General features: G+C 37.0%; 1 protein-coding gene across 4 annotated transcripts in view; it reads right to left on the bottom strand.

Annotated features, from left to right (window-relative positions):
• The window catches only part of LOC149815447 (piezo-type mechanosensitive ion channel component), a 195,499-nt gene that overhangs the window by 110,539 nt on the left and 56,967 nt on the right, over positions 1–27,993 (bottom strand). For 3 of the 4 annotated variants that reach the window (XM_089989670.1, XM_089989671.1, XM_089989672.1), the window contains 8 exons: positions 22,683–22,898; positions 22,421–22,598; positions 21,843–21,971; positions 18,883–19,056; positions 18,449–18,688; positions 16,798–18,324; positions 14,138–16,674; positions 13,177–13,572 (listed from right to left, as the gene is read on the bottom strand). In XM_089989670.1, the coding sequence (XP_089845796.1) occupies positions 13,177–13,572; positions 14,138–16,674; positions 16,798–18,324; positions 18,449–18,688; positions 18,883–19,056; positions 21,843–21,971; positions 22,421–22,598; positions 22,683–22,898 (5,397 nt within the window). The remainder of the gene's footprint in view (positions 1–13,176; positions 13,573–14,137; positions 16,675–16,797; positions 18,325–18,448; positions 18,689–18,882; positions 19,057–21,842; positions 21,972–22,420; positions 22,599–22,682; positions 22,899–27,993) is intronic. The other variant, XM_089989673.1, reaches the window with a different exon arrangement.

Here is a 27,993-nt window from a genome sequence, read left to right as displayed (position 1 = left end):
TCCCTAAAAGATTTTGGGCCGAAGCCACCCTTGCATCTGTCTATCTTATCAACCGTCTTCCATTCAAAAATTTGGATAAAAGAGATCCTGATTATAGTAGGTTAAGGGTTTTTGGGTGCAAATGTTTTATTTTGATAGATAAAAATGATAAACTTTCTCCTAAAGCCATTTCATGTGCCTTCTTTGGGTATTCCGAGACTCAAAAAGGATTTCGGTGCTACGATATCAAGAATGATAAGTTATATGTGTCTAGAAATGTAAGCTTTCTAGAAAATGTTAGTGGGTTTGAAAAATCTGAATGTCATGAAGAAAATATGGATTATTCCTTCTTATTTGATCTTTTGTCAAGAGATGATGACATCAGTGATGAGGAATTCACACCAAGTGAAAATGAAGTAAAAGAGGATGTCAATCCTCCTCAGCCTTTTATCTATCGTGAGGTTGATGATAGATCTTCTAGGGAACCTATTGTATACAGACATAGAGACCAAAACAGTTTTAAAAGTGCTATAGAGATATATAGTGAGCCTAGTGAAACAATCACTTTGGGTGAAAGTTCTCAAAGAACTGAGAGAAATAGGAGACCTCCTTCTAGATTCATATCTTATGACTCCTTTTCTCCCAAACATAGAGTGTGCCTTAGTGTCATACACTCATACGTTGAGCCCAAAAAATTTGAAGAAGCCAAAAAAGATGAATGAACGGGTAGAAACTATGGAAAATGAACTAAGGGCTCTTAGGAAAGCTAGAACATGGGAGTTTCAGGATCTTCCTAAAGGAAAGAAAAGTATAGGATGTAGGTGGGTTTTTAAAGTCAAAGCCAAGAGTGATGGAACTCTTGAGAGATATAAGGCGTGTCTAGTTGTTAACGGATATGGACAAGAATATGGGGTAGAATATGATGAAATGTTTGCCCTCGTTGCTCGAATGGTTACTGTTAGATGCCTTATTACCATTGCATCAATTAAAAAATAGAACATTTATCAAATGGACGTTAAAAATGCTTTCTTAAATGGAGATTTAAATGAAGAAGTTTATATGACTGCTCCTCCTGGAATGGATTGCCCTGATGGTAAAGTTTTTCGTTTACGAAAAGCTCTTTATGGTCTAAAGCAAGCTCCCAAAGCTTGGTATGACCGATTTAACAGTTTAATGATAGAAAATGGATTTGTCTCATGCTATACTGACACTGCCTTATTTGTAAAGAAATCCGATACAGGAATTGTAATCTTGCTGCTATATGTTGATGACGTGTTAATTACAGGTGATGATATCAAGGGAAATAAAAAAAATAAGTTTGCGCTAACTGAAAATTTTGAAATGTCAAACTTAGGTTTTCTGACATACTTTCTGGGCATTGAAGTTGCTTTCTCTCATAGAGGATATTTCTTATTCTAAACTAAGCTTGATTGTGAGATAATTGACAGGTTAGGCATTACTGATGAAAAAAATTATGAAACACCTGAGGTTGTTGGATCTAAGATGAAGATCGATGCTGGGATTATTTTGGATAATCCTACTCCTTACAGACAACTGGTTGGGTCATTGATGTATCTTAGCATCACTAGGCCTGATATAACTCATGCAGTTCACATTGCAAGTCAATTCCAACATGCTCCTACATCAGTACACATGAGTGCAATCCTTCGTATCATCAGATATATAAAGGGAACAATAAATAAGAGAGTATCTCTTTCTTTATCCTCTGAATTAAATTTAATTGCGTATACTGACTCTGATTGGGGAGGTGACCCTAATAATCGTCACTCCACCATTGGTTTTTGTATCTTCTTAGGTGAATCGCTGGTCTCTTGGAGGTGTACGAAGCAACAGAAGGTCTCTTTGTCCTCCACTGAAGCTGAATATAGAGCCATGGCATCCACAACCATGAAAATAGTATAGATTCGGTGTCTGCTAGAAGATATGGGAGTCCATATTCAAGAACCGACAAAGTTATGTTGTGACAATAAGAGTGCGATATACATTGCCAAAAATCATACCTTCCATGAGTGCACGAAGCACATCGAGATTGACTGCCATTATGTTCGGGAAGAATATTTGAAGAAAATCATCGATCTTCCATATGTGACATCGAAATATCAACTAATGGACTTCTTCACTAAGGCGCTTTGCTCCCCTCGGTTTCATTTTCTTTTGGGCAAACTTGCGATTATCGCATCGTAAGTTTAAAGGGGGGTGTTAAAAATGTAACTCTTATGTACGTATATATATTAGTATATATATATTTTATCATAATACCCGAAAAGGGTATTTCTGTAATTTTCCATTTTACGCATATTCCACTTAGGAATATGATTGTATTTCCGTTTTTTTATTTTTTATTTTTTTATTTTTCTTTTTATTTTTCTTCTTTATTTTTTCTTTATTTATTTGTGGTTTTCGTGCTACCTTGGGAAGGCTCCCAAAAAAGAGTCGTTGGGGAGCCCCCAACGGTCACAAATGTGACCGTTGAGGGCTCCCAACGATTCCCCTTGGGAGCCCCCAAGGTTGCCCCCCTTGTGGTGTATAAATAGGGGTGTTCCCCCTTGTAAATGCAAGGCTTGAGTGTCTCAAGTTCCTCCTTTTCATTCAATATATTATTGTTATATGCATTTGCGCATGTTTGCATTATTTTACGCCTTTGTGCGTATTTGTTCAAGTGTGGATTGAGTGCCTTTGTGCACATCTTTTGTGAAGTATTAGCGCTCGTATGCATATTGTCTCTTCGTAGACATTTTCACAAGGGGTACTCGTGTAATTTGTACGTAGGTTAGAGAGTCAACATAAATGTCTTTTTGTGTACCAAAGGAGGTTGACCCCCATATAGTGTATCTTCTTTTCAGTTTTCAAGCTAACAAAGCTACTTTTCTTTTTAGCCTTACACTTGTCTTCTTCCTTGTGCCTATTTTGGGATTCTTCCTTTGTGTTTGATACTGATCAAATCTCCAGCACATGGGATACATAAACTCCAACAATGATGGAAAAGTCACTCCACTTATTTCAGATTTATGTCCTTTATTACTATTGTTGCCTAGCAGTTCTGGGTTTACTTGCATGATGTGTCCTTATCTTTTCAATGCAAGAAACTAAGGGTTTCTGGGTTTGTTTTGAAGGTGGGCATTGGAAGGAGTTGGAGTGGTTGTTGAGAATGTATATGTATATACAGATCTGGATCTGGGACCCAATGTTTCTTTTGTATTATTTACATGATTAATGCTATCGGGTCTGGACTGAGGTAACACAGACCCGATCCAATCTATATTATATATAATACTAAATATAGGGCATGATCTCATATTGAGAATCGTGCAAGTCATTGCCGCCTCTCCTCGCAATCCTCTTTCTCTTCTGTAGTGGTTGAACCAAAAATGTTGGTGTGTGACTTCTAACATGGTATCAAAGCAGGTCGAGAAGAAATCATCAGGTCGGGTTCCTCTTCTTTCTTTGATTCTAAATCTGATCTCGTCAGATCAGATTTCATTCTTCTTCTGTCCTCAAAATCGATCTCATCATATTGGGTTAAATTTTTCTTCTCTTAAAATCGTTTAGCCATCTTCCTTCATATTGTACGAAGGAGTAGTAACCAATGACCGCACTTGTGGAGGGGTGACAACCAATTTTCCTATAATGGTTGGGTTACATCAAGGATCTGTATTAAGCTCTTTCCTATTTGCTATAGTGATGGATGAGCTTACGAGATCAATTCAAGAAAATGTGTCGTGGTGTATGGTGTTTGCTGATGATATTGTTTTGATTGATGAGTCTAGAGCTAGGGTTAACGGTAAGTTAGAATTATGGAGACAGACATTGAAAGCAAGAGGTTTTAAGTTGAGTAAGAGTAAGACAGAATATATGGAATGTCGGTTTAGTAAGCAACGAAGTAGTGATGGGAGTGTAGTGAAGCTTGGTGAGCAAGAAATACCGGTGGTTGATTGTTTCAAATATTTGGGATCTATCATTCAAAAGTATGGAGAAATTGATGGAGATGTAAATCATAGGACAAAGGTTGGGTGGATAAAATGGAAAAGTGCAACTGGAGTGTTGTGCAATCGTAAAATGCCATTGCGGTTGAAGGGAAACTTTTATAGGACGACAATTAGGCCCGTTTTACTATATGGTACGGAATGTTGGGCTGCCAAGAGACATCATATTCAAAAAATGAGTGTAGCTGAGATGTCTATGCTTAGATGGATGTGTGGAAATACAATAAAAGATAAGATTCGAAACGAGGAGATACGTAAGAAGGTAGGTGTTGCATCCATTGAAAATAAGATGAGAGAGAATCGTTTACAGTGGTTTGGACATATTCGGCGAAGTCCTAATGATGCTCCAGTTAGAAGGATAGAGAAATGGGAAAATATATTAGTTAAAAGAGGTCGGGCTAGGCCTAAGAAGACTTGGATGGAGATGATAGGAAAGGATATGAATGCTTTGAACCTCACCGAGGACATGGCATTGGATAGAAATGATTGGAGGAGAAGGATTCATGTGGAAGACCCAGAATGATTTTCTTTTTTGGTTCATATCGCCGACCCTAATTGTTTTGGGATAAAGGCGTAGTTGTTGTTGTTGTTGTTGTTGCTGTTGTTGTTAAAATCGTTTAGCCATCTTCCTTCATATTGGGTTAAATTTTTCTTCTCTTAAAATCGTTTAGCCATCTTCCTTCTTTTCTTAAAATCTCTCAATCTCTTAAAATTGAATCTGATCACGTCAAACCAAAATTTTTTTCTTTAAAACCCGATTATTATTTTGTTCTCTAACATTGGATCGGATCGTTCCAGATTAGATTTTTTCGTTCCAAGCTACATCAAATTAGATCTGGTCACGTCAGATTGATTCTTTTCTTCAGCAGCGTCAAACCAAATCTGATTGTATCAGATCAGATTTACATTTTTTCAAATCTAGATTATTCTTCTGTCTTTCAAGTCAAATCTTATTCTTCAAACTCTTTATTTAATTGTTCCTTCTTGTCCATATCGTTGAATCATATCTGAATCAGATTTCAACGTCTCAACGTGAAATCTGATCTGATCTAATCCATTGTCCCAACGTAAAATTTCTTTTCTCATCTTCACATTTGTTACTCCTAAAACCAAATCAAAGTTTCGACCCAACGAAATTTCAGATTGTCATTCTGTTTTGTTCTGCTGATTATTTCTGTCTACTTGCAGCAAGATATTTTTTCGCAAAAAAAAAACAAAAGGCCAAATTCACATTGCTGGGAAATCAAAATGCTGGTCAGAGTGTTTCCTTGTTATTTTTCCTCATGGATTCCCCTTCCCTTCCTTCCAGTTTTCGTGGTCAACTCATATATGAGAAATTGAACAACTCAAACTACTTGACCTGGAAGCGACAAATTTTGCCTTTTATTAAAAGTTTAGATCTCTCTAGACACCTTGATGGAACGATTCATGCACCACCAGAGTTTGTCCTGCAGGAAAAGCGAGATGATAAAAGGGAGGTTTCCAACAAATTGGTTCGTAATTCAGAGTTTGTAACATGGAGAAGAAAAGAGCAGGCGGTTGTGGCCTACATTACTTCTACGCTTTCCCAAGAGGTATTAGTGGTCATTCCAAATGAATGTTCAGCTAGGGAGTTGTGGCAGATATTGACGCAGACCTATTCACAATTTTCATAAGCTAGGATTCTGCATTTAAAGAGAAAATTTAAGAAAGAGAGTTTATCAGTTACAGAATACATGAACAAAGTCAAGACTATCACAGATCAACTAGCCATGGTGGGTTGCGTAATTCTTGACAAAGAAAAAGTTCAACAGGCACTGAATGGTCTTGGATCTTACTACCATATGCTAGTCACCTCCCTTTTATGTCTTCCTTCATTGCCCAATTTTGAAGATCTACGTGCTAAGCTACTGCAATATGAAGTCACCATTAGAGGTGAGGAGATGGCCATGAATCCCAGCAATCATGAGGTACTCGTCACAGGAATAGTGTCAGGGCGAGGATGTGTGGGTTTTCGAGGCGGACGTGGACAGGGAAGAGGTAATCAAGGAGGTCGTAGATTACTTTCCACGCCCAACATGTCATCTAGCTTGTTCCCAGGGAACCAGCACTCTAGAAATATACTAACATGTTTTCAATGTAACAAGAGGGGACACATTAAAGCAAATTGCTGACATAATCCGCAAAACAAAGGCAAATTTAATAGTGGTGGATCCTCTACTAGAGAACATGCAGGGGAAGGCTCTAGAGGTGATGAAAAGGAGAATGTGAAGAATCTCCTTATTTCTGCACTTTCAGAGTTGAGCTTCAAACAGACTGAGCAAGGGACTTGGTACATTGACTCTGAGACTGTTGCACATGTGATAGGGGATGTTGGTAAGATTTTTAAACTCATTACTTATCGTGGTAAATTTAGTATTAAAACTAGAGATAGTGCTCTTCATTCCATTTCTCATGTTGGAAATATTTTCCTTTCACTCCCCAATTCCTCGCTACGTTTATCTGATGTTTACCATTCTCCTAGTATTGTCAAAAATATCGTTTTTGTTTCTAAACTTGTCGATGATACTAATTCTTCTGTCGAATTTACTCCTTCTGTATGTGTCAAAGATCTTCTCATGAAGAAGACGCTCGTTGAAGGAGAACGACAGAGAAACATGTATGTCCTCAAGGAGTTTCTTCCAGTTCGTGATGCATCAATGAATTTACAGCCAGTTCATCCAGTGTCATTCAAAGATTGTTTTAGTCTATCTCAGTATAGTAAGCCAGAGATTTGGCATCATCGTCTGGGTCATTGTAATCGTTCATTTATTGAGAAACTTGTGTCCAGTGGACTTGTTCCGCAGTCTAGTTTGAATGTTGAGGTTGATTTTTCTCTTTGTTCCAGTTGCCAATTATGTACGAGTCATGTTCTTCCATTTCATTCAATAAATCAAAGAGCTTTTGTGCCTTTTGAAATTGTCTATTCTAATGTTTGAGGACCTGCCCCGCAGTTTTCTTTATTAGGCAGTCATTATTATGTTACTTTCATTGATAGTTACTCCAAATACACTTGGATTTATTTTCTGAAACATAAATCTGAGGTAATTAAGCTTTTCTGCTCATTCTATGCTTTAGTTTGTAATCAAATTTCAACTAAAATTCAATATTTCCATTGTGACGGCGGGGGAAAGTATTTATCAAAAGAATTTACTGAATTTCTCCAAGATAACAGAATAAGTCATCGAATATCTTGTCCACACACACCACACCAAAATGGTGTGGCGGAAAGAAAACACCGACACATTGTAGAGAGTGCACTGAGTATGTTACATGACACTCATGTTCCTTTAAACTTGTGGACGGAAGTTTTTTATTCCGCTGTATATGTCATAAATTAGCTGCCAATGAAATTGCCAGCTGATCAATCCTCTTATTTTACACTCTTTGGGGTTCACCCTGACTATAATGAGTTGCGAGTGTTCGACTGCATATGCTATATTCATATTGACAGTTCTCAACATGACAAGTTCCAGAACAAGTCATGCAAATGTAGGTTTGTTGGATATGTTGATCAGTACAGAGGTTATCGCTGCTATGACCCCACCACTAGCCGCATCAGAGTTTCACGGAATGTCGTGTTTGACAAGACTCATACTGATGATTCAAAAAGTGCAGAGGGACACAGCAAGGATGTTGAAAGTTATCAGTCATGGCTCGTTGCTGAGGTGTTTGACCAAATGGCGACGCACGACGTCCCCTCATGTCATACACTATCTGTTGAACTGAATAACACAGATGTACACCCATAAAAGGAAAGGTCGCCAAACACACAAGATATTACTATGCCCGTCGTTTCAGATGTTATTGAAATTCCACTAGAGGGGGGTGAATAGTGAAATACGATACAGATCGATAAAATAAAATAATCAGGCAATAAGGCACAACACATAAAACACAGAATTTATACTGGTTCGGTCAAAACCCAGACCTACATCCAGTCCCCAAGCAAACCACTTGAGCTTTCCACTATAACATCCGAGTCACCGGATAAATAGTACAACACCCTCTTCCAGAGAGGTCTTCTTCTCTCAACAGAGAAGGGGCACACCCTCTTCCACAGAGGTCTTCTTCTCTCAACAGAGAAGGACAACACCCTCTTTCACAGAGGTCTTCTTCTCTCAACAGAGAAGGGCAACACCCTCTTTCACAGAGGTCTACTTCTTTCAACAAAGAAGGATAACAGCGAATAACAGAGTTACAATACTTTTATAGAACCTTCAGAATGATATGAATGCACGAATGAAGGATTCTCAGAATGTTCTGTTTGTCACTCAGAGGATACTCTTTGTCAAAGAGCTAAGACTTGACTTTTTCTTTTTTCTTTCTTTTCTTTTTCTCTTTCTTTTTCAAGGCTCTCTTTTCAAATATTGAATAGGAATTTTTCTCGTTGTAAGCTCACATGTCCATTCCATGTTGAATAGTTTATTTGAGTGTGTTTATATAGCTTTAAAAAAGTAGTCGTTACTTTTTGAAATCGTAGCTTTTTGAGATGTGAAATGTTATGTCATTTCAAAAACATCTTTAGAGAAATTCGAGAAAGCCTTTTTTCCATAAAAGTAAAATGTAGGGTACACTAGTCGTTGTAATATTTTAGGTTATATATATTTTATGTAAAAAGTCTATTTCTTACAATAGTACATTGAACGTTGGATTGTAGGCTATTATGTAGTTTTGTCTTTATTCTAATTAATGATTTGAGGTACATAAGTACTTCTTTACTTTAAATGAGTGTAAGTACAATGAGTGCTTTGAGATATTTATTTGTACATAGTCATGTCAAGTGTTTTCTTTATGTTGTGTTTTTCAAAGTCTTCAGAGAGAATGAAGACTACAAGAAAGTCGACATTCTTGAGAAGGATATTTAACAAGGATTCTTTACAGAAGATATTAAATGCTATACAAAGAGAATGATGACTTCAAGTAAGTCGACATTCTATGGGTTTGTAAAAAGGTAACTAGAGTCTTTTCAAAACCTTTATTATATTTGTTTTCTTTGTGTAGCCGATTTTCATGTTTTGTCTTTTTCCTATATTTGAAATCATTTCTTTAAAGAAGGTAACTAGAGTCTTTTCAAAACATATTATATTTGTTTTTCTTTGTGTAGTCGATTTCATGTTTTGTCTTTTTCTTATATTTGAAATCATTTCTTTAAAGAAGATGACTAGAGTCTTTTCAAAACATATTATATTTGTTTTTCTTTGTGTAGCCGATTTCATGTTTTGTAAGATACAATTATTAGTTTTCAAAAAGGAGCTTTTTGAAACTATCGTATACTTTTATGATATAGCTTTTATGAATGAGTATGTAATATGCAATATGCATGTTCCTGAATGTTCTGTTACATATGACTCTAAAGAAGAAAAAAAATCTTCATCTTGAGGTAGCCGATCTCTTCAGTTGATCTTTAGGAATGCATGGCTCATCAAGCTTTTTCTTCAAGGAGTATGATTGCACCATAGTTGTACTTGAACAGGAAGTCTCCATCCTTTTTGGGTGAGATATCCTTGAATCAAATACTCGTTAGATTTATGGCAAAACATATCCAGTCATAATATAACATTTTTCAAGAGGACATATTATCATATCATATAAAATCAAATCCGACAGTGTATCATATTATGTGACATCAAAACAGAGTTTCTTAATAGTTATAAGGTTTCAAGGGATTACTTTTGTGCGGCGAAACAAAGAAAATGCTCAGCGACCTATTGTGCAACCCAGGAGGCCTGAGAGGATTCGTCATCTTATTGAAAGATGGGTAAGTTATAACTTTTCTACAGACTTACAGTTGTTCATCTCCCAGATTGAAAAGCATGATGAACCTATCAGCTTCTCACAAGCATCTATGTCACTCAAATGGGTTGAGGCTATGAATGAGGAAATGAAAGCTTTACATGACTCTGGGCCTTGGGAGATTGTTCCTAAACCATTGGACAAGAATGTTGTAGGGTCTAAATAGGTCTACAAAATCAAGTATAAGCTTGATGGATCCATTGAACGCTACAAGACGAGGCTAGTAGCGAAAGGTTTCACTCAAAAATACGGGCAAGATTATGATGAGACATTTAGTCCTATGATCAAGATGAAAACTATTCGATTAATTTTGTCCTTGTCAGCTCAGTATGGATGGACTCTAAGCCAACTTGATGTCAAAAATGCATTTTTGCATGGTAATCTCAAAGAAGAGCTATATATGGAGCAGCCCTCTGGTTATGCAGAACATAGCCCCAACACACATGTTTGCAAACTACAAAGAGTCATCTATCGGCTAAAGCAGGCCTCTCGTTCATGGTTTGATAGTTTTTCATTGAAGTTCAGCGACATGGATTCATTCGCTCTCATCTCGATCATTTACTTTTTATTTTTCGAGATCGTCAGGTATGACCCCTGATTTAAGATGAAAGATTTAGGGGTTTTGCGTTATTTCTTGGGGGTTAAGGTGCATCGACAGCATGAAACTCTTTCACTAACCCAACACAAATATACTTTGGATCTATTGGATAAGTCAGGCATGAAAGATTGTAAATCACTATCTACTCCTAGTGCCCTCATTCATAAACTCGGTTCCCAAGATAGGGAAGCATATGAAGATTCCAGCCAATATCGCAGTCTTGTGGGTATGCTCTAATATCTCACTTTCACTAGACCAGACATTATGTATGCAGTGAATCAAGTCTCACAATTCATGCATGACCCACGAACAAAGCATATGAATGTTAAGAGAATCCTTCGATATATAAAAGGAACTCTTGGAGACGGTCTAGTTTATCATCAGTCCAAGTCCAAAGGGGAGCGACATCTACCGGATGTATACACAGATGCAGATTGGGTTGGAGATCCAAATGACAGGCAGTCGATTTCTGGATATTGTGTCTTTCTTAATGGGAACTTGATAGCGTGGAGTAGCAAGAAACAATGTGCAATTGCATGATCTAGTACTAAAGCTGAGTATCGATCTATGGCGGCTGCTACAACATAGGCTACATGGATGAGACATCTTTTGACTGAAGTCGGAGAATCTATTATGCCCATCTCTCTCTTATGTGATAATCAGAGTGCCATACAGATTGTCTTCAATCTCATTCACCACAGTCGCACAAAGCATATAGAGATTGATCAACACTTCATTCGGCAAAAGATAGAAGATAGAGAAGTTGAACCTGCCTATGTTCCCATGGCTGATCAAGTGGCAGATTTGTTCACTAAAGGCCTCACTAGTATATGCTTTTGGTTCTTGAAGAACAAGTTGTCCATGGTGCAAAACCATGCACAACTTGAGGGAGGGTATTGAGAATGTATATGTATATACAGGTCTGGATCTGGGACCTAATGTTTCTTTTGTATTATTTACATGATTAATACTATCGGGTCTGGACTGAGGTAACACAGACCCGATCCAATCTGTATTATATATAATACTGAATATAGGACACTATCTCATATTGAAAATCGTGCAAGTCATTGCCGCCTCTCCTTCTCGCAATCCTCTTTCTCTTCTGCAATGTTTGAACCTCAAACGTCGGTGCGCGACTTCTAACAGAATGAAGTTCCAAAACCACTTTTAGTTGTTCAGCACAAGAGAATTGGTAGAAACAGAAGGTAGCAAGGAATGCAAACCAACCCTCACCACCCCCGCCCTTCAGCCCACTCCATTTCCATCAATTGCATCATTTTACCTCATTTGGTCTCTTTGGATTCCATTACATGGAGGAGATATTAATTGATTCCTCCACTGTGAAGGAATCACGCTCATTTGGAAACCCCTGGTGGTCTATTTATGAATTCTACCTTATGCTAACCCACCTCCCAATGAAACCCAAGAGAATTGATAGCATGAATCCTTGGAGGAATCTCTACGTGCTTCTAATCAATAGTAAGACTCTTGATTCCCCCAATCTCCCCCAAATCATTCTAGTGATCCCCCTTGAGTTCCTCCTTCCAGACATGGATAAATTATCAATCATTTGTGCAACAGCCAACAGCAAATATGGAGCTGAATCCAGAGAACATAAGTTGGCCAAACCTTTAACATGACTAATGAAACAGCATATGGAATTGATGCATTGTTAGACAATAAAATGGTCACACTTGACCTTCTGATATTTCCCTTACTACAATTAGTTGTGTTGAATAGTTCCATAGAATGAGAATGGAAGAAGAGCCAATATGCACCACCATTCTGAATATAATATATCACCATAAAATGGCAGAACTGCATCAAAAGCCAGCAGAATACCCTACCCAGTTGTAAAAATGGAGAAATCAAACTTTATGCTTTATTATAAGGCTCAAATTACCCACCACAATCATGGTAAACACTTAAGTGATTCTTCCCAGGTTGACACTTTGAGCACCATGATTCAGAAGCTAATTAATAGTTCATGCATAGAATTACCAAATTACTGACTAGGAACTAAGAGCTAGCAAATCTAGGAATAACCTGATTTCCTAATTCCTTAGCTACATGATAGTAATGGAATTGGTCAAAAAACTTATAATTGTAGTCTCATCACATGAACCAAGCAGATCTGCTTGAGACAGCAGTGAGCCTTTACATATTCTACAACTATGTTGTATCGTCTTAATAATGTCCTTTAATCATCATTCAAAAATTCCAGTTATCCTTTTCCAATTGAGGGGTTAAATAACACTTAGGTGTTGTATAGAATCATTAGCATCACAATCTTTTCCAATCCATTTCATATTTTTGCAGTTAAGAGTGGACAAAAGCATTCCTGTGAAATTAAGGCTACACCACTGGCTACATGATGACACTCTTCTCTAAGATTGCCAATTTTGTGATGTCCCTTCACTTGCAGCTTTTCTTTTTTTCCTCTGAAAGTAACTTTTCTAAGATCCACAAACATAGAGCCAGCCTATGATGTAAATGCAATTCATCAGGTATAAAAAGAAAACCAGAAACAGCATACATATGGAGTTTTCAACATTCCCAAGTCAAAACAAGCACTAAATCAGCCTCTGTGAAACATTTTCTAAAACTAATCAAGTCTTCTACCATTAGCATTATTGTGCAACATTAAATATCGTGTGCTGAAAATGCTGTTCATCGACCATGAAATTTATGGTGTATAACAAAAAAAACAATAACAGCATACACAACAATCTCCAGGGAAGATCACTGCTAAAACTGAGTACTAGGTAAGTAAGCTACCTTTAACCAATCATACATTGTCAATGATGTGGATGTGCATGACCAGTCGAGCACACATCGTAATTCATATAGAAATGGCAAAGCACGATAAAGTCGAAATCCCAGGTAATTAATTTGTGAAACTTTGCTAGTCAAAAATTGCTGATACAAAGCACTTTTATGTGGAATTCCATATCTGATTTGCAAGGCCTGAAGCACTAGGGAGACTGCTTTTGTGAGATATATTGCACGGAGTGCTAATCCTCCTGCTTGTTGTTTCGCAAGTTCCAAGTACCAAGCATACACAGTTACCGAGTATGTAAAAAGAACAAGATTGGACAAATAGAAAATAACCTTCCCCATGGTGAACGAACAGAGATAGATAATGCGATCAACCACAATCAGGAAAAACAAAATCTGCAAACAACAGGTGCATTAATGAGTTACAAGTGTACAATATCCTTAACCAGTCCCCAATCCCAACACATGACAGGAAAGAGTAGCTCAAAACAAAATTTGTTAAATGAATTAATCAAAATAGGTAATAAACCCAATTTTCTACATTAAGACTTTACATACAGACCTATGGTACCGGGACACGCCGTTTTACCCTCCATACCCATGTTGACACGTGTGTCCCCGTGTCGACAAGCGTGTCCCCATGTTGACACTCCATTTTACCCTCCGTACATACAAGTTTGTATTCAATTTATAATTTATAATTATATTTTCAGTAATAATATATATTTTAGATATAGCATATGTATTTAGATTATATTAAGTTTATTTTGTATTTATGTGATATTTAATATATATACATATATATATATATATATATATATATATAGTTGTGTCCCCGTACCCACATTTTTTGGAATTGCCATGTCATACCCTCCGTAACCACACCGGTACCCAGGTGACATAGATACTGACTCATAATAAACAAACTCATAAGCATTTAGCCAGTGAAGAAGTTTCATACCATCAGCACAAATACAAATTCCTTAGGGAACTGATCTTCAAGCTGATATACATCAAGAAATTTGCTGTTGTTTTTTATTGCAGATTGGTATAAAACAGCGACCAGAAAAAAAGTTACCATATCTGCCCCAAAAATGTATGCATAAAGGTCAATCTCTCTTTTGCCTCCTGCAATGACAGATATTATAGAGTAGGGGAATCCTGACCCTTCAACAAGGCCAACTGCCTGAGCTTTAAGAATTTCAGATGCAACATCTGCAGCTGGAGTAAGTGATTTATGCCATTCACTTGCAGGACACTCTGTTAAAGGGGAAGCATAAATGACTTCAAAAACTGCCAAAACCACATCAGAGTTTTCTGGGCTTCTTTCAATGCTTTGTACACGAACATGACTATATGAATGATTTGCAACAAATGATGTCTTATCACATCTTTCATGATGAGCTTCTTTAAGCAACTTGTTTATTCCAGACTCTATTCTGTCAAGCTGTATTTCATACTCGGGGGGCACATCAACCTTCAAAGATAGTTGCACAAAATAAGGAGGGGCCTCTGATCCATGTGTAAGTGATCTCCAGTACCTAGAGAAACTTCGTCTGATTATTTTCAATATATTCATGACAGGTAATGCAAGATGCTTTAATCGTTCCATCAATCCGTAGTATAAAAGTGGCTCATCCTGATAAAGAATTTGCCTACTGAAGTCTTTGAAGCCTGAAACTGATGTGTATTCACCATCTTTGGCAGTAATAGAACTCTGAAAGAGGGTTGATATATAGACTAGGAAAAGAGGCAAGGTGCTGACTACGAATGATGAAGTGATTCTGTGAGGAGGGAAACCCAGTCTTGATAGAAGATCATTCTGATAATTAAACCCACAGTGTTGAATAATTATCTGATACAAATACTGGACCAGTATGTTGAACTCTGTGTAGATTAGCATGATAACCCAGAATACATGACCAGGACCAGGATTTACGCACAGTGCATATAAGAACAAAGCTGCAAGATAAACCATTGACAGCAAACTGAAATTCCAAAGGAATACAAGAATAAATAAAGAGTAGCACACAACATCATTGTTGGATCGCATTTTCGTCCATATGTACTGTAAAATTTTTCCAAATCGTGCACTGAGCAAGGCCGTCTCACTACTGGAATGGGTTGAAGATGTTCGGTCCAGATACTCGTATCTGAGAACCCCCGAGTGGCTCTTAGTCGGCAGTTCATCATAATCCCCATCTTCTGTATGTTCTTTCAAATGAGAGTCATCATTCTCTATGTTCAAGAAGCTTACAATATTAGTAACTGCTTGATTTCCAAGAGACTGGACCTGAGAAACACCATCACCTATAAGTTGTACGGCAGATATCAAAGGGTTTTCCCTACTATTAACCTTTTGTTTGTCCCTTGAATTTGAATTATTAATTAAATTCACATTTTTTTCTTCAACCTCAGTGATCTCACAAAAAGAAGAACCTCCAGAGTGGTGCGGTGACAGCAGTTCTGAAGAATCCAGATCTTCCATGTGATTCTTTTCAGGTGGTACATGATGCTTGGCTTCGGCTATCTCTGATTTGGACACATCACCAAAATGGTTGAGATATTCAGCATCGTGATTCTGAGCTTGTTTCCTGATTACCTGTCCCTCCTGGTCTGGAATTTTAGGCACTTTACGCAGATACAGAGAAGAATGCACCTGTTGGCCAACTTCAACTTCTGGGATAGAGCTGCCATATTTTCCTGATGAGTTTATATTGTCAAGCTGGCTCTGCAGATTGAGCATCTCAGCTTTCATTTTTTCCACCTGCATATTACGCTGGCGCTTCTGGTCTTCCATTCTACGAATGTGCTGCAGCTGAGCGGTCCTCCAAGCAGCCTTTTTAGCTTTAGCACGCCATATTGCATCAATTTGTTCAGCCTCAAGATATCTTGATACATAATCAAATTCCCTTAAACGAAAGATGTAGGACTGTGCAGATACTAGTATGAAAATGATTATCTCAACCAGTGCAGAGCGAGATGTGATTCTGAACCCATAATCATATTTATAGAATCCGATAACTTCATATATGTAGTCTATCCCTTTACATTTTTCAACAATTGTGCCACCAAAAAAGGGAGACTGGTAGGCAAGCGAGAGAACAATAACAGCAAAGTTGTACATGCGCAAAAACTTGAAAATTTTATTCTTCTTCAATATTTCAAGTCGCATACGAAAAAAAACCAGAGCAAAACCAAGATATCCGAGATGTAATATATCATATTCTAGAGTTCCTGTAACAAGAATCAGGCAAAGAACTACATCCAGCAAATGACAGTAAGAATAAAGCTTCAGATAGTCAAGGATGGACCACTCGCTTTTAATTTCAAATGAGAGGTCTCTCCAGACTAACGGATTGCTGCGCTGAGATACCATTTGACGATACACATGTGATTCACAGAAATTTCCTAAATGATCAGACCGGAGTTTAAAAGATGCAAAAATGAAAACAAGGTAGTAGCTTACTAGCATCTTTGGATCATCCACAATAATCCCTGCACAAAAAGCAGTATCAGATTGAATTGGTGAATGAGACAATAAGACATTCACTTTCTAACATCAAATGATCAATCAACTACAACAAGCTAAAGAAAATACTTCAACATACAGAGTATTACCCAGCCAACATTTTTTGCAGCAGTCGAAATTAACGTTGAACTTGCTCCAGCAATCATGACAACATATTTCTGCCTTCCTGGGCATCACTTGATTCCAGGGCATAAAATCCTCCCAAACCGCCAAGTATTCAAGGATTAAAATTGTCGCAAACATGAAAAAGAATATAGGCCATAGCTTATGGATAAGCTGCCGACTTAGCAGAATGCAAGCAACAAGGCACAAAATATAGAACAGTGATATGGCATTTAACACTGTGAAACTTGCAAGCAACAATGCAATCATGTTTATCTCTAATCCAAAAAGACTAAACACGTTTTCCATCCAATACTTCATAAATATTTTCAGTGTTTTCATCTGCATATCAAATCTTGCTTTTCTCAGGACCTGTATAGGTTTCTTATCCCACTGATGACTCTCACTGGAACTTCCATTTATAGAACCATATAAATAACTTCTTGCTTGACTCTCCAAACCCTCTACTTCAGCATGAAGAGGTTCTGAATCGTGATTTCTTTGAGAGCCAAAAAATAGCCATGAGCTAGAGCTTGAACCCCTCTGTCTTGCAGATGGTAGAGTGCTATCATTTGAATGATTATTAGATGTAGACTGTTCATGTGAAATAAACAGATGGCAAGGTTCTTCCCACTTTCCAGAATTTTTCAAAGAGCTGGGCATCTTTTCTAACCAGTGAAAAACATTATACTGAAGAATGCATGCAACAATAACAAGTATTTTCCCCCTCAAACCTGCTTCAAGTCCCCAAAATCCAGAACTGAAAACTTGTAAACCAAGAAAAATAGACAAATCTGCATGCTTTTCACCAGGAAACATTTGTGCATCTCTGCCCCACATCTGGAAAAGATACTCAGATGTAACAAGAAGTCCCGTGTAAACCAAGTAAAACTTGGACGGGATACGAGAAGCTTTAGGCAGAATTGAACAGATGACAAGTGCTAGAAGATAGATGAAACTAAATGCACTTATTGGACACAGAGATGCATAAAATACTGATACAGATAAGATTTTCTCGCTGTGCCAGACCAATAACCTTTTGAGGAACCCAAGAATGCCGCATCCATGCAAGTAGGAATTTGCAGAATAATCGTTATACCTGCTCTGTCTTCTCTCATAACTATAAAGTTGCATCACAATCAGAACAGCTAAGGATTCCCAAACATTCTCCAATAATGAGGCTTTGGGGTTATATCCCAACTGTGGATAAAGATTCACAATCTGTGAAAGCCATAGCTGAAAGCTTGGAAAGATACTCAAGCTATAAGTGAATACAAAAACCAAAATGGCATATACTTTTAAAGGCAGCCATAGGCGCCGCCTTGTTTTTTCCACGAGTTGTCTGCCAATAATCCAAACTTGCAGAAAGAAAAGGTATCCAAAAGATATATAATTAGGAACCACCAGGTACACTGTGAGTAGAATAGTCAAGAAGGCAATATATGTCCCATATGAACGATATGCTGATAAAAATTTCTCCCCTATTGCACTGAGATAGGTTGCCACCCACTTCTCTGCAAAACAGAATAAACATATAAAGAAAACAATGGGAAAGCATAAGAAACCAATCCCAATAATGATGCATAAGTTAAAGTTTTCTTGGAGAAGATTCAACATCAATCTCAGATGCATTTATACCATGTGAAAAAGAAAAGTTGCGAAACTGGTTGTCCCCAGCATTTGGTGATGCATAAACAGATAGAACTGATTTGCTAAGACCAGCTTTCAAGATACTAAAGCCAATGGGAGGATGGGAAGTGTGCTGCAAAATTGCAGAGAGTGAAAATAGCATCTTGAATCCATGGTTCTGAATAGCACAAAAACAGGAAAGCACCACAATTTTAAAAAAATCCCATGCAGTAACATGGTCCAAGAGACCTGCAAAGAGTAGGTAAAAATGAAATGAGAAACCATCATAGGGCTTAAGAAATAGCAAGAAGTTGGAGGCAACGAAGTTTTTTTTTTTTCAAAATTTCCAATAAGAACTACAAACAGTCAAATAATCTTTTTAGTGCAGATGATGGAAACCAAAAAAGAAAAAAACAAAGCAAAAATATGGAAAAGAAGAGTACCTAGCTGTGATAGAATTTCCATAACAAGAGGACCTCTGTGCTTCAAAGCCCTAGAAATCATGTTGAGCTTAAGGATATACAACAAAGCAAAATGTGCCTCACATAAAAGTATCAGAGACTGACGAACTTTTCTGCTCACCGAGTGGCTCAAGATATACACTAGAAAGAAGATAACTGAAACAAGGATGTGGGTTAGCATCACTTCAGATAATCACTAAAATGATTTACATAGAGACAGACCTAAATGGTTAGCTATATGGAATGACAAAGTATACACTAGTAAAACAAGAAATCTTTACATGAATTTACAGCAACAACATGAGGAGACATACTATTGATTAATAAAGCAAAAACAGAAGACCAACAAAATCTCACAACGAATCTGAAAGAAAATTTAAAACTGCGGAAAAGAGATGCCCAAAATAAAATGATTTAAAGTGATTCCTTGACATTAAGGTTAAAGTATCAGTACCTGTAGCACTGTTGAAGACTCTAGTGCAGGAAGGTTTCTACACTATGGACTTGAGTCATTATTAGCACTGTTAGCATGTTCTGTTTATATAGGAACAGAATTGAAACGAGTGATAAATCCACATAGGCAAGAGACCTATGCCATGGACCTCAAGAGAACTACCTTAGCCACTACTGAGAAGTGTCTTGTCCACCAACTACACAAAAATGAGTGCTTTATCACTGTGGTAACAGATTATAAGTGATAATAAAGGCAAGATAGTGCACTAGAAGCCCCTTTCAACCCATCAGGGGTCCAGTTATATTTTGTTTGTTAATGGATGCACATTACACTCAAAGGCAATCCACCTTTCTCTACCTTTTCACCAATGTGGTGCATGAAAACTGAATCTCAGCCTCATCTTGAAGTGAAGCTTGCAGTTATGATCTTTTTCAAGTCAAGCCTAAAGTGGATTCATGCTTGCAAGCTAACTGTTGTCAAAGCCCTCTTAAGGATTTTGCTCTTGCCCATCAGGAATGCACATCATCAACATCATAATCAACCATAACATTATGCTCTATTGCAACTACATCAGGTCTGCTTTAGTAGTATTATTCCATCACTTCTATATAGTCAAAAGCTCGTATCACCAAAAAAATCCTTCATTCCATGTTAACAATCTCCCTCCACATCTTCACTGGCTCTCCCTTTTTTTCTTAAATCTTCAGCTAATATTACCCAAGCTTTTGATGTTGGAGTCATAATAAGTCTATGTGGCGTGTAACATGCTGAAACCATCTTAGATGACATTTCTTTTTATAGACGATACTCTTACTTGCCCTGAAAAATGTGCGGATTACTATATCCTCCCTGTTACCAGATACACGCACCTCAACAGATGCATCTCAGCCACATGTACTTCCTCTTCTCGGACATTTCTTATTTCTCCTACATTCAACACCATATGAGAGTGTTATTTTTATCACAATCTTATAGAAGTGCCTTTTTAATTACAAAGGCACCTGCTTACAACAACAACTACGCCTTCATCCCAAAACAATTGGGGTCGGCGATATGAACCAACAAAGAAAATCATTCTGGGTCTTCCACATGAATCCTTCTCCTCCAATCATTTCTATCCAATGTCATGTCCTCGGTGAGGTTCAAAGCATTCATATCCTTTCCTATCATCTCCATCCAAGTCTTCTTAGGCCTACCCCGACCTCTTTTAACTAATATATTTTCCCATTTCTCCATCCTTCTAACTGGAGCATCATTAGACCTTCGTCGAATATATCCAAACCACCATAAACGATTCTCTCTCATCTTATTTTCAATGGGTGCAACGCCTACCTTCTTACGTATCTCCTCATTCCGAATCTCATCTTTTATTGTATTTCCACACATCCATCTAAGCATACGCATCTCAACTACACTCATTTTTTGAATATGATGTCTCTTGGCAGCACAACATTCCGTACCATATAGTAAAGCGGGCCTAATAGTTGTCCTATAAAATTTTCCCTTCAACCGCAATGGCATTCTACGATCGCACAACACTCCAGTTGCACTTTTCCATTTCATTCACCCAACCTTTATCTTTCGAACTACTTTTTTAGCTTCCTTATTTGCTATCATATACTTCTCCAAATTCTCATTATCACGACTCTTACTTAGATTTCTATAACACTCTCTTTTAACCTTAATAGCTAATTTGACATCCTCGTTCCACCATGATGTATCCTTACCTAGCGGTGCACCGCCTTTAGACTCACCCAATACCTCCTTAGCCACCTTTCTCATGCCACCCGCTATCTTATTCCACAAAGGCACCTGCTTATTACATAATATTCCACCAGCTTATCCCACTTCATCCAACAGAAATTCTCCTGATATCTTCACTAGACCAACCATCTTGTTGTGTGACAGATCCTAACTTACAAGGTTTATTGCATCCTTGCACTCTCAAGTTAAGACATGTATCTAGTAAGTGTCCTACATCACTGCTACCATAATAGGAATATTGATGTGACTTGAAAAGGAAGAAATAGTGTCCATGTGAGAAAGGAAGCAATAATGGCAAAGAGAATGTCATGTGAACTGTATATATTCAACATTGCCAAGGGAAGCTTTCGAAATGTAAGATTGCAGTTGATACCCTTAGTTCTCACATCTAAGCAATTGTAGCATAATCATTGTTTCTTTACAATAGGATTTTCAGGACTTCAGCAGTTCTTGTTGGAGTAGAAACCATGTGAACCATGAATTCCCACAATTTTTCAACCATAACAATCAGAACTATATTCACTCAAAGTAGTCAATCAAAAATGAAATTACACACGAAAACCAGTATAATCACTGATTAAAATGGGCAACATAGATTAGAACTACAACAAGAAATTTCAGATGCACGAATGGCATCAATCTTTCTCGTATAAAACCAAGATCATGTCAGGAAAAACAAATTCAAGCAATAATGTTCCTCAAAGTAAAGATTTGACCAACATACTGTAGATAGAATGAATAAATCCTGGCTTCATTGCAAGAAGAAATATCAGCAACAGAGTGATAGCCCGAGAGCTCTTGCGCAATCCCCAGGCAATTGTAGCTACAATCAATACCTTGGTCTCCTCTTGTTCTGCCATCGGAGAAATTTTAGGTTTCAAATCAGCCCCAAGAAACCAAAATTCTATCAGCAAAGATTTCTGTTAGACAACATATGCTAATGTTTCACAACCAAAGTCCACAAAACTTGAGCATAGCAATAAAATGAGCTGAAGAAATTCCAAGCACATAATTGAATGCCATAAAACAACCATGTAAAACAAACACAACCTGTGTTTGAATGCATACCTATATGAAGTCAGAACCATCAAACTATGGGAAACAAAAAACATCTTGTTCTGAGAAAGGCAAGAAGAAAATGAGGGATACCAACTAGAAAGCCACTTTACAAGCGAATTGCCACAAAAGTTTCACTTCAGGAAAAGACAAAATGTAAAACTTTTGCTCTATCAAAAGCTTTGTTCGAAAATACTAACTTTAAAAGCAATAGAAAGATAGAAGGAAAAAATCAATTTTCCTCACCCTCAACAGTAGAACCACTACTTGAAGATTGAGCACCTTCATCAGATAGGTACAGGAAAACGGAGTTGTTGACAAGATTACCCATAGCTACTAGTATGCCAAGGCAAAACTGTGCAAGGAGAAAGAAACCTGGTATAGGATAGTGCCACAAACCAATAGTTTCCCAAATTTCCATATCCTGAATACATAATTAAGACAAAATGATAAGTCACACAAAAAAGTAAACATGCTTGAGGGAATTTCACTAAGGACTAGTAAATACCTTCTGTAATTTCCTATTTAGAAGTGTGAATGCCACATTGAAGACATATGTACTTGCAGCCCAGAGAAGGATGAAAACAAGGAGCAATCCATTCAGCCGATGCAAATGGAACAGTGAAGGGAAGGCATATAATATATAGCCAACATAGGCTAGCAGTCCAAAAGCACATAGACTTGCAAAATTGAAACTCCAAAACGAAAGAGCAAGTAATGACACCTGTCATTTTGCCACTGAAAATTTTATGGATACGCCATAAATGAAGTTATTGTGCTATTAATTACACATGCATGAGATATATAAATGATGATAAGAATGTGCAATAATTGACACAGTATTAATAACCAATTGTCTGGACAAAAGAATGTAAAAAAAATACAAACCCTGGAATTAGTTTGATTTGCAAGTGATACAGATGAAATGAAAGAAAACAACATATGGGGCTGAAAACACACAAATCCCAATATGGAAATTTATGCATCTTGTTTTTCTTTTATATTAATCTGTGATAAGTTACATATCGGAAATACTCCCATTTACATATGATACAAAGAATACTAAGGAGAGGCATTTAGGTCAAGAAAAATAATAATAATAATAATAATAAACACGTCCCAACATGTTGTCTAACACGGATCTAGATCCAACCTTACGCTAATACCAGTCAGCATCAATGTAAGCAGTTAAATCTAAGGATGAGGAGGAGGATAAGAAAAGCCCTTTTGAGATTGTGTTTTTAATATATCAAACAATCTTTATAATTGCGCCCATGTGTACTATGGTAGGAGCATGCTGAAACTGACTTGTATGAACTACATGAGCGATATCAAGTCGGGTAATAGAAAGGTAGGTGAGAGATCCAATAATTTGTGATAAGGAGTAGGATCTTTGAGCAGTACATCATCTTTAAGTCTTAATTTAGCATTTATAACTTATGGGGTCTCCACCTTCTTTTCATCAAAAATTTCTGACCTAGCATATATGTCATCAGCCAATTTCATCTGGAAGAGGATATATCCTCTAGATGAGTAGGCAACCTCAATTTGTAAAAAATATCTCAAAACCCCAAATCAGACGTATCAAATTTTTTATTTAAAACAGATTTAATTTCAATAACTCCTTTGTTATTTCCTGTAATGATCATGTCATCAACGTATAATAGAAGTATCACAATCTTAGTACATGTTTTCTTGACAAAGAAAGCAATGTTAGTATAACAAGAAATAAATCCCAAACCAAGCAAAACATTACTAAACTTATCATACCAAGTCTTAGGGGCATGTTTAAGACCATACAAGGCATTTTTTTGTTTCAAAAATTTACCATTAATATCAACTCTAGGCGGGGTATCCATGTAAACTTTCTCACAAAGTTCTTCATTTAAAAAGGCATTTTTAACATCTAGTTGATAAATTGGCAATTGTTGGATAGAGGCAATGGTGATTAAGGTTTGGACACTAGTCATCCTAGCGACGGTAGCAAAGGTTTCTTCATAATCTATTTCATATTCTTGAGCGTATCCTTTGGCATCATCATTTGACATATATTTTCCTCCCGAATTGGACCTAAGAATAAATATATTACTAAGAAATTGATTTTTAATCATTATATGAAATTCTTTAAAAAAAAAAAAGAACACGTCGGATTTAAGATTTAGAAAGTAAACTCATGTATATCTAGTGAAATCATCAACAAAAATAGCATAATAGGAATAATCTCCCTTTGATATGACCAGCAAAGGGCCCCATATATTTGAATGCACTAATTCAAAAGGACGAGTAGAAACAAAAGATCTATGTAAAAAAGGAATAGCTTTCATTTATCCAAAAATGCAATCTTTATAAGATATATCATTTTTATTACAAATATTTTTCAAAAAAGGAAAGAGATGCATCTTCGAAAAACTAGGATGCCCAAGTCTCTTATGTCAAATATCAATACTTTTGTCTTGTATATAATTATAAAATGACTTGGATGGAAGAGTCAAAAAATCCATAAAGTAAAGATCACCTCTCCTATGGCCTTGCCCAATCAGTTTCCTTGATTGGAGATCCTGCACGATGCAATCTTTAGATAACAAAGAGACTTTGCATCCCTTGTCGAAAATTTGAGAGATGGATAAAATATTTAAATTCATTTTTGGAACAACCCTTATTTTGGAACAAGAAATTTTTTAGAAGTTTTTGAATCAAGAGTTCCAATACTATATATTTTTAAAGAGGTTTCCTTCGCAGTTAAGGCATAAAATGAAATAGAATTAGTGCAAACTTCGAAAAGGGTATTCTCATGAGGGGTCATATGAAAGGAAGCACCTAAGTCAAGATTTCACATACCTGGAGGAGATGAAGAAGATGCAACCCGAAGTAGAAGATTATTTGAGGAGTTATTTGTTAAAATGTGTCTCCTAAAATCATTATTGTAAATATAAATATATATATTTATATACATAGAGATACATTTACATATAATATATTATATGTACATATATCTCTATTTATATAAATATATATATTTATATATTCTTACCCAAAAAGGGTATTCTTGTAATTTCATGTTTTGCGCATATTCCATTTGGAATATGCTGTAATTTTCTTATTTATTTTTTATTCTTTTTTTACTTTTTCGTTTTATTTTTTTGTTATTATTTAAAGTGCATTGGGAGACCCCCAATAGAGTCGTTGGGGGCCCCCAACGGTCACAAATGTGACTGTTGGGGCTCCCAACGACTCCTTTGGGAGCCCCCCCCCTTTGCACCTTTTGGCACTTGTATAAATAGGGGTGTTCCCCCCATGTATTTCCTAAGCTTGAGAGTCTCAAGCATTTGTTCCTTTTATGAAATACATGCATTATTGCATGTTTGCTATTTTTTACGCTTTTTGCGTATTTTGTTCAAGTGTTGTGAGGGTGTCTTCGTACACTTCTTTTGTGCTTGTATGCGTATTGTCTCTTCATAGACAATTTCACATGGTATCAGAGCTTGGTTGGTGATAGAGGATTGTGGGATCCTCTTCTTTTCAAGAACCTCGAAAAGCGTGCCTTCGGACTTTTGGAGGTTGAAGTGGTGGATCTTGCTTCTCAAATATTTTAGAAGAATCTTGCGCAAGCTAGCATTTGGGATATTGTGTTGGTACGCCTTTTTTCTCTTTCTCTCTACTTCATAATGGGCGAAAAAGAGTCTCACTTTACTCTTGGCTTCAAATTAAATGGGTCCAACTATCATATTTGGGCCGGAAACATAGAGGCTCACATAAAAGGGAAGGGGCTGAGGGGTTATGTGCAAGGCACAATTCCGGAACCGGAACCCAAGATAACTGTGGTAAACGGAAGCGAGATCAAGATTCTTGAAGGAGAAGAAAGGGTTAGAGCTCTTGAAGAGTATTCTAAGAAGCACGATGAGTGGGAAATGAAGAATTTCAAGATCCTTTCTTAGTTCTTCTCATCTGTTAAAACCAAGATTAATGCCAACATTATTAAATTCAAAAAGGCATCGGAAGCTTGGCATTATCTTGAAAAAATGTATACATCGAGGGACCTATCTCATAAGTATTATCTTCAAAAGAAGGCTCTCTCTCTTTCTCAAGGTGAAATGACTATTAGGGAATATTTTGCCGATCTTTCCTCCGTTTGGGATAAGCTTGTCATGCTTGAACCAAAATGGAGTGGAGAAGCAATTGAGCTCCGTCACAAGCAACTTCAAGAAGATCGGTTCTTCAACTTTTTGAATGGGCCAAGGCCCGAATTTGAGCAAATAAGGTCCGCTCTTCTATCATCTTTTCTCCTCCCTCTCTTGAAGATGTACTCACCAAATTAAGTGGTGAGGAGACTCGTATGAGTTTATGTAAACAAGGATCAAGTGTTCTTATGGTTCCTTGTAATCATGAAGTAATGAGGTCAATGCCGTATCAAGACCCGGGAACAATGTAAGAACCTATCGTCCCCCTCAATTTAAACCACAAAATCAAGGTGAAAATGGTGGGCCAAGAGGAAAAAGGGACTATAGCAAAATTATTTGTCATTTTTGTAAAGAACACGGACATATCAAACCCATATGTCCCAAATGGAAAAAGCTTCTCGCAATGGCTACCACCGGTGTTCCACAAAAGGAGGAGGCATCATCAAGTGGGTCACTCTCTTTAAATCAAATAGTGGAAGCCCTTCAACCTCTACTCAAGGGAGCTACCTCCAGTGCCGTCGTGTCTACCTCATCTCTTCCAGGTAAAGTCTCTTGGCTTTTGGACTCCGGTGCATCCTTTCATATATCCCCAAACATGTTTTCACTTTCTGATTTCTCAAAAAATGTTTCTCCCTCTTTTGTTTCCACTGCGGATGGAACATCTCTTGAAATTAAAGGTATAGGTAATTTCGAATCTCAAGATTTTTTTATTTCAAAAATTAGATTTATACCTAAACTAAACTTAAATCTTCTCTCTGTTTCTCAACTCTCGGACCATGGTTGCGATATTAAGTTCTCTTGTGATAAATGTTTAATACAGGATCGCCGGTCCGGGAAATTGATTGGGAAAGGCTTTAGAAAAGGAGACTTATACTATATGGAATCTCTTCGAGTTCCAAAATCTTTTTGTAATGTGACCCAAAACAAAGATATAAATGTATGGCACAAACGACTTGGTCATCCTAATATCACCAAGTTGTCTTATTTGTATTTTGCAAAAGACCTATATAAAAGTTCATTTTCTTGTAATGATTGTATTCTCGGAAAAATACAAAGTTTACCTTTTGAGCAAAGAACCATGTTCTCTTCTAAAAATTTTGAAATTGTTCATTCGGATGTTTGGGGACCCGCACCTGTGACTTCAAAAGGAAGGTTTTCTTATTATGTCATTTTTGTGGATGATTTTTCCAGATATTCATGGATCTATTTTCTTAAGTTCAAACATGAAGTTTTTTCGTGTTTTAAAAACTTGCATTCAATGATCAAGAATCAATTCAACAGTAATATAAAGATATTTAGGAGTGATTCTGGAGGAGAATATCTCTCCAATCAATTTAAAGCATATCTTGAGGATCATGGAATTATCCATCAAAGGTCTTGTCCTAAAACCCCTCAACAGAATAGGTTGGCCGAAAGAAAACATAGGCACATCATTGAGACCACTAGGACCCTTCTTATTTCCCAAAACATTCCCAAAATTTTTTGGGCAGAAGCAGCTCTTGCTTCTGTTTATCTGATAAATCGCCTGCCATCTAGGATATTAGGAAAAATATCCCCTTTTGAGATTTTATATAAACTTGAACCGGATTATAATAGGTTACGAGTCTTTGGGTGTAAGTGTTTTATACTTACAGATAAGAA

Source organism: Nuphar pumila, chromosome 15, assembly GCF_984573655.1.
Source record: "Nuphar pumila chromosome 15, dmNupPumi1.hap1.1, whole genome shotgun sequence".
NCBI classification, from domain to species: Eukaryota; Viridiplantae; Streptophyta; class Magnoliopsida; order Nymphaeales; family Nymphaeaceae; genus Nuphar; species Nuphar pumila.
Note: the sequence above shows the minus strand (reverse complement) of the source record. Positions and strands in the feature narration are given on the sequence as shown.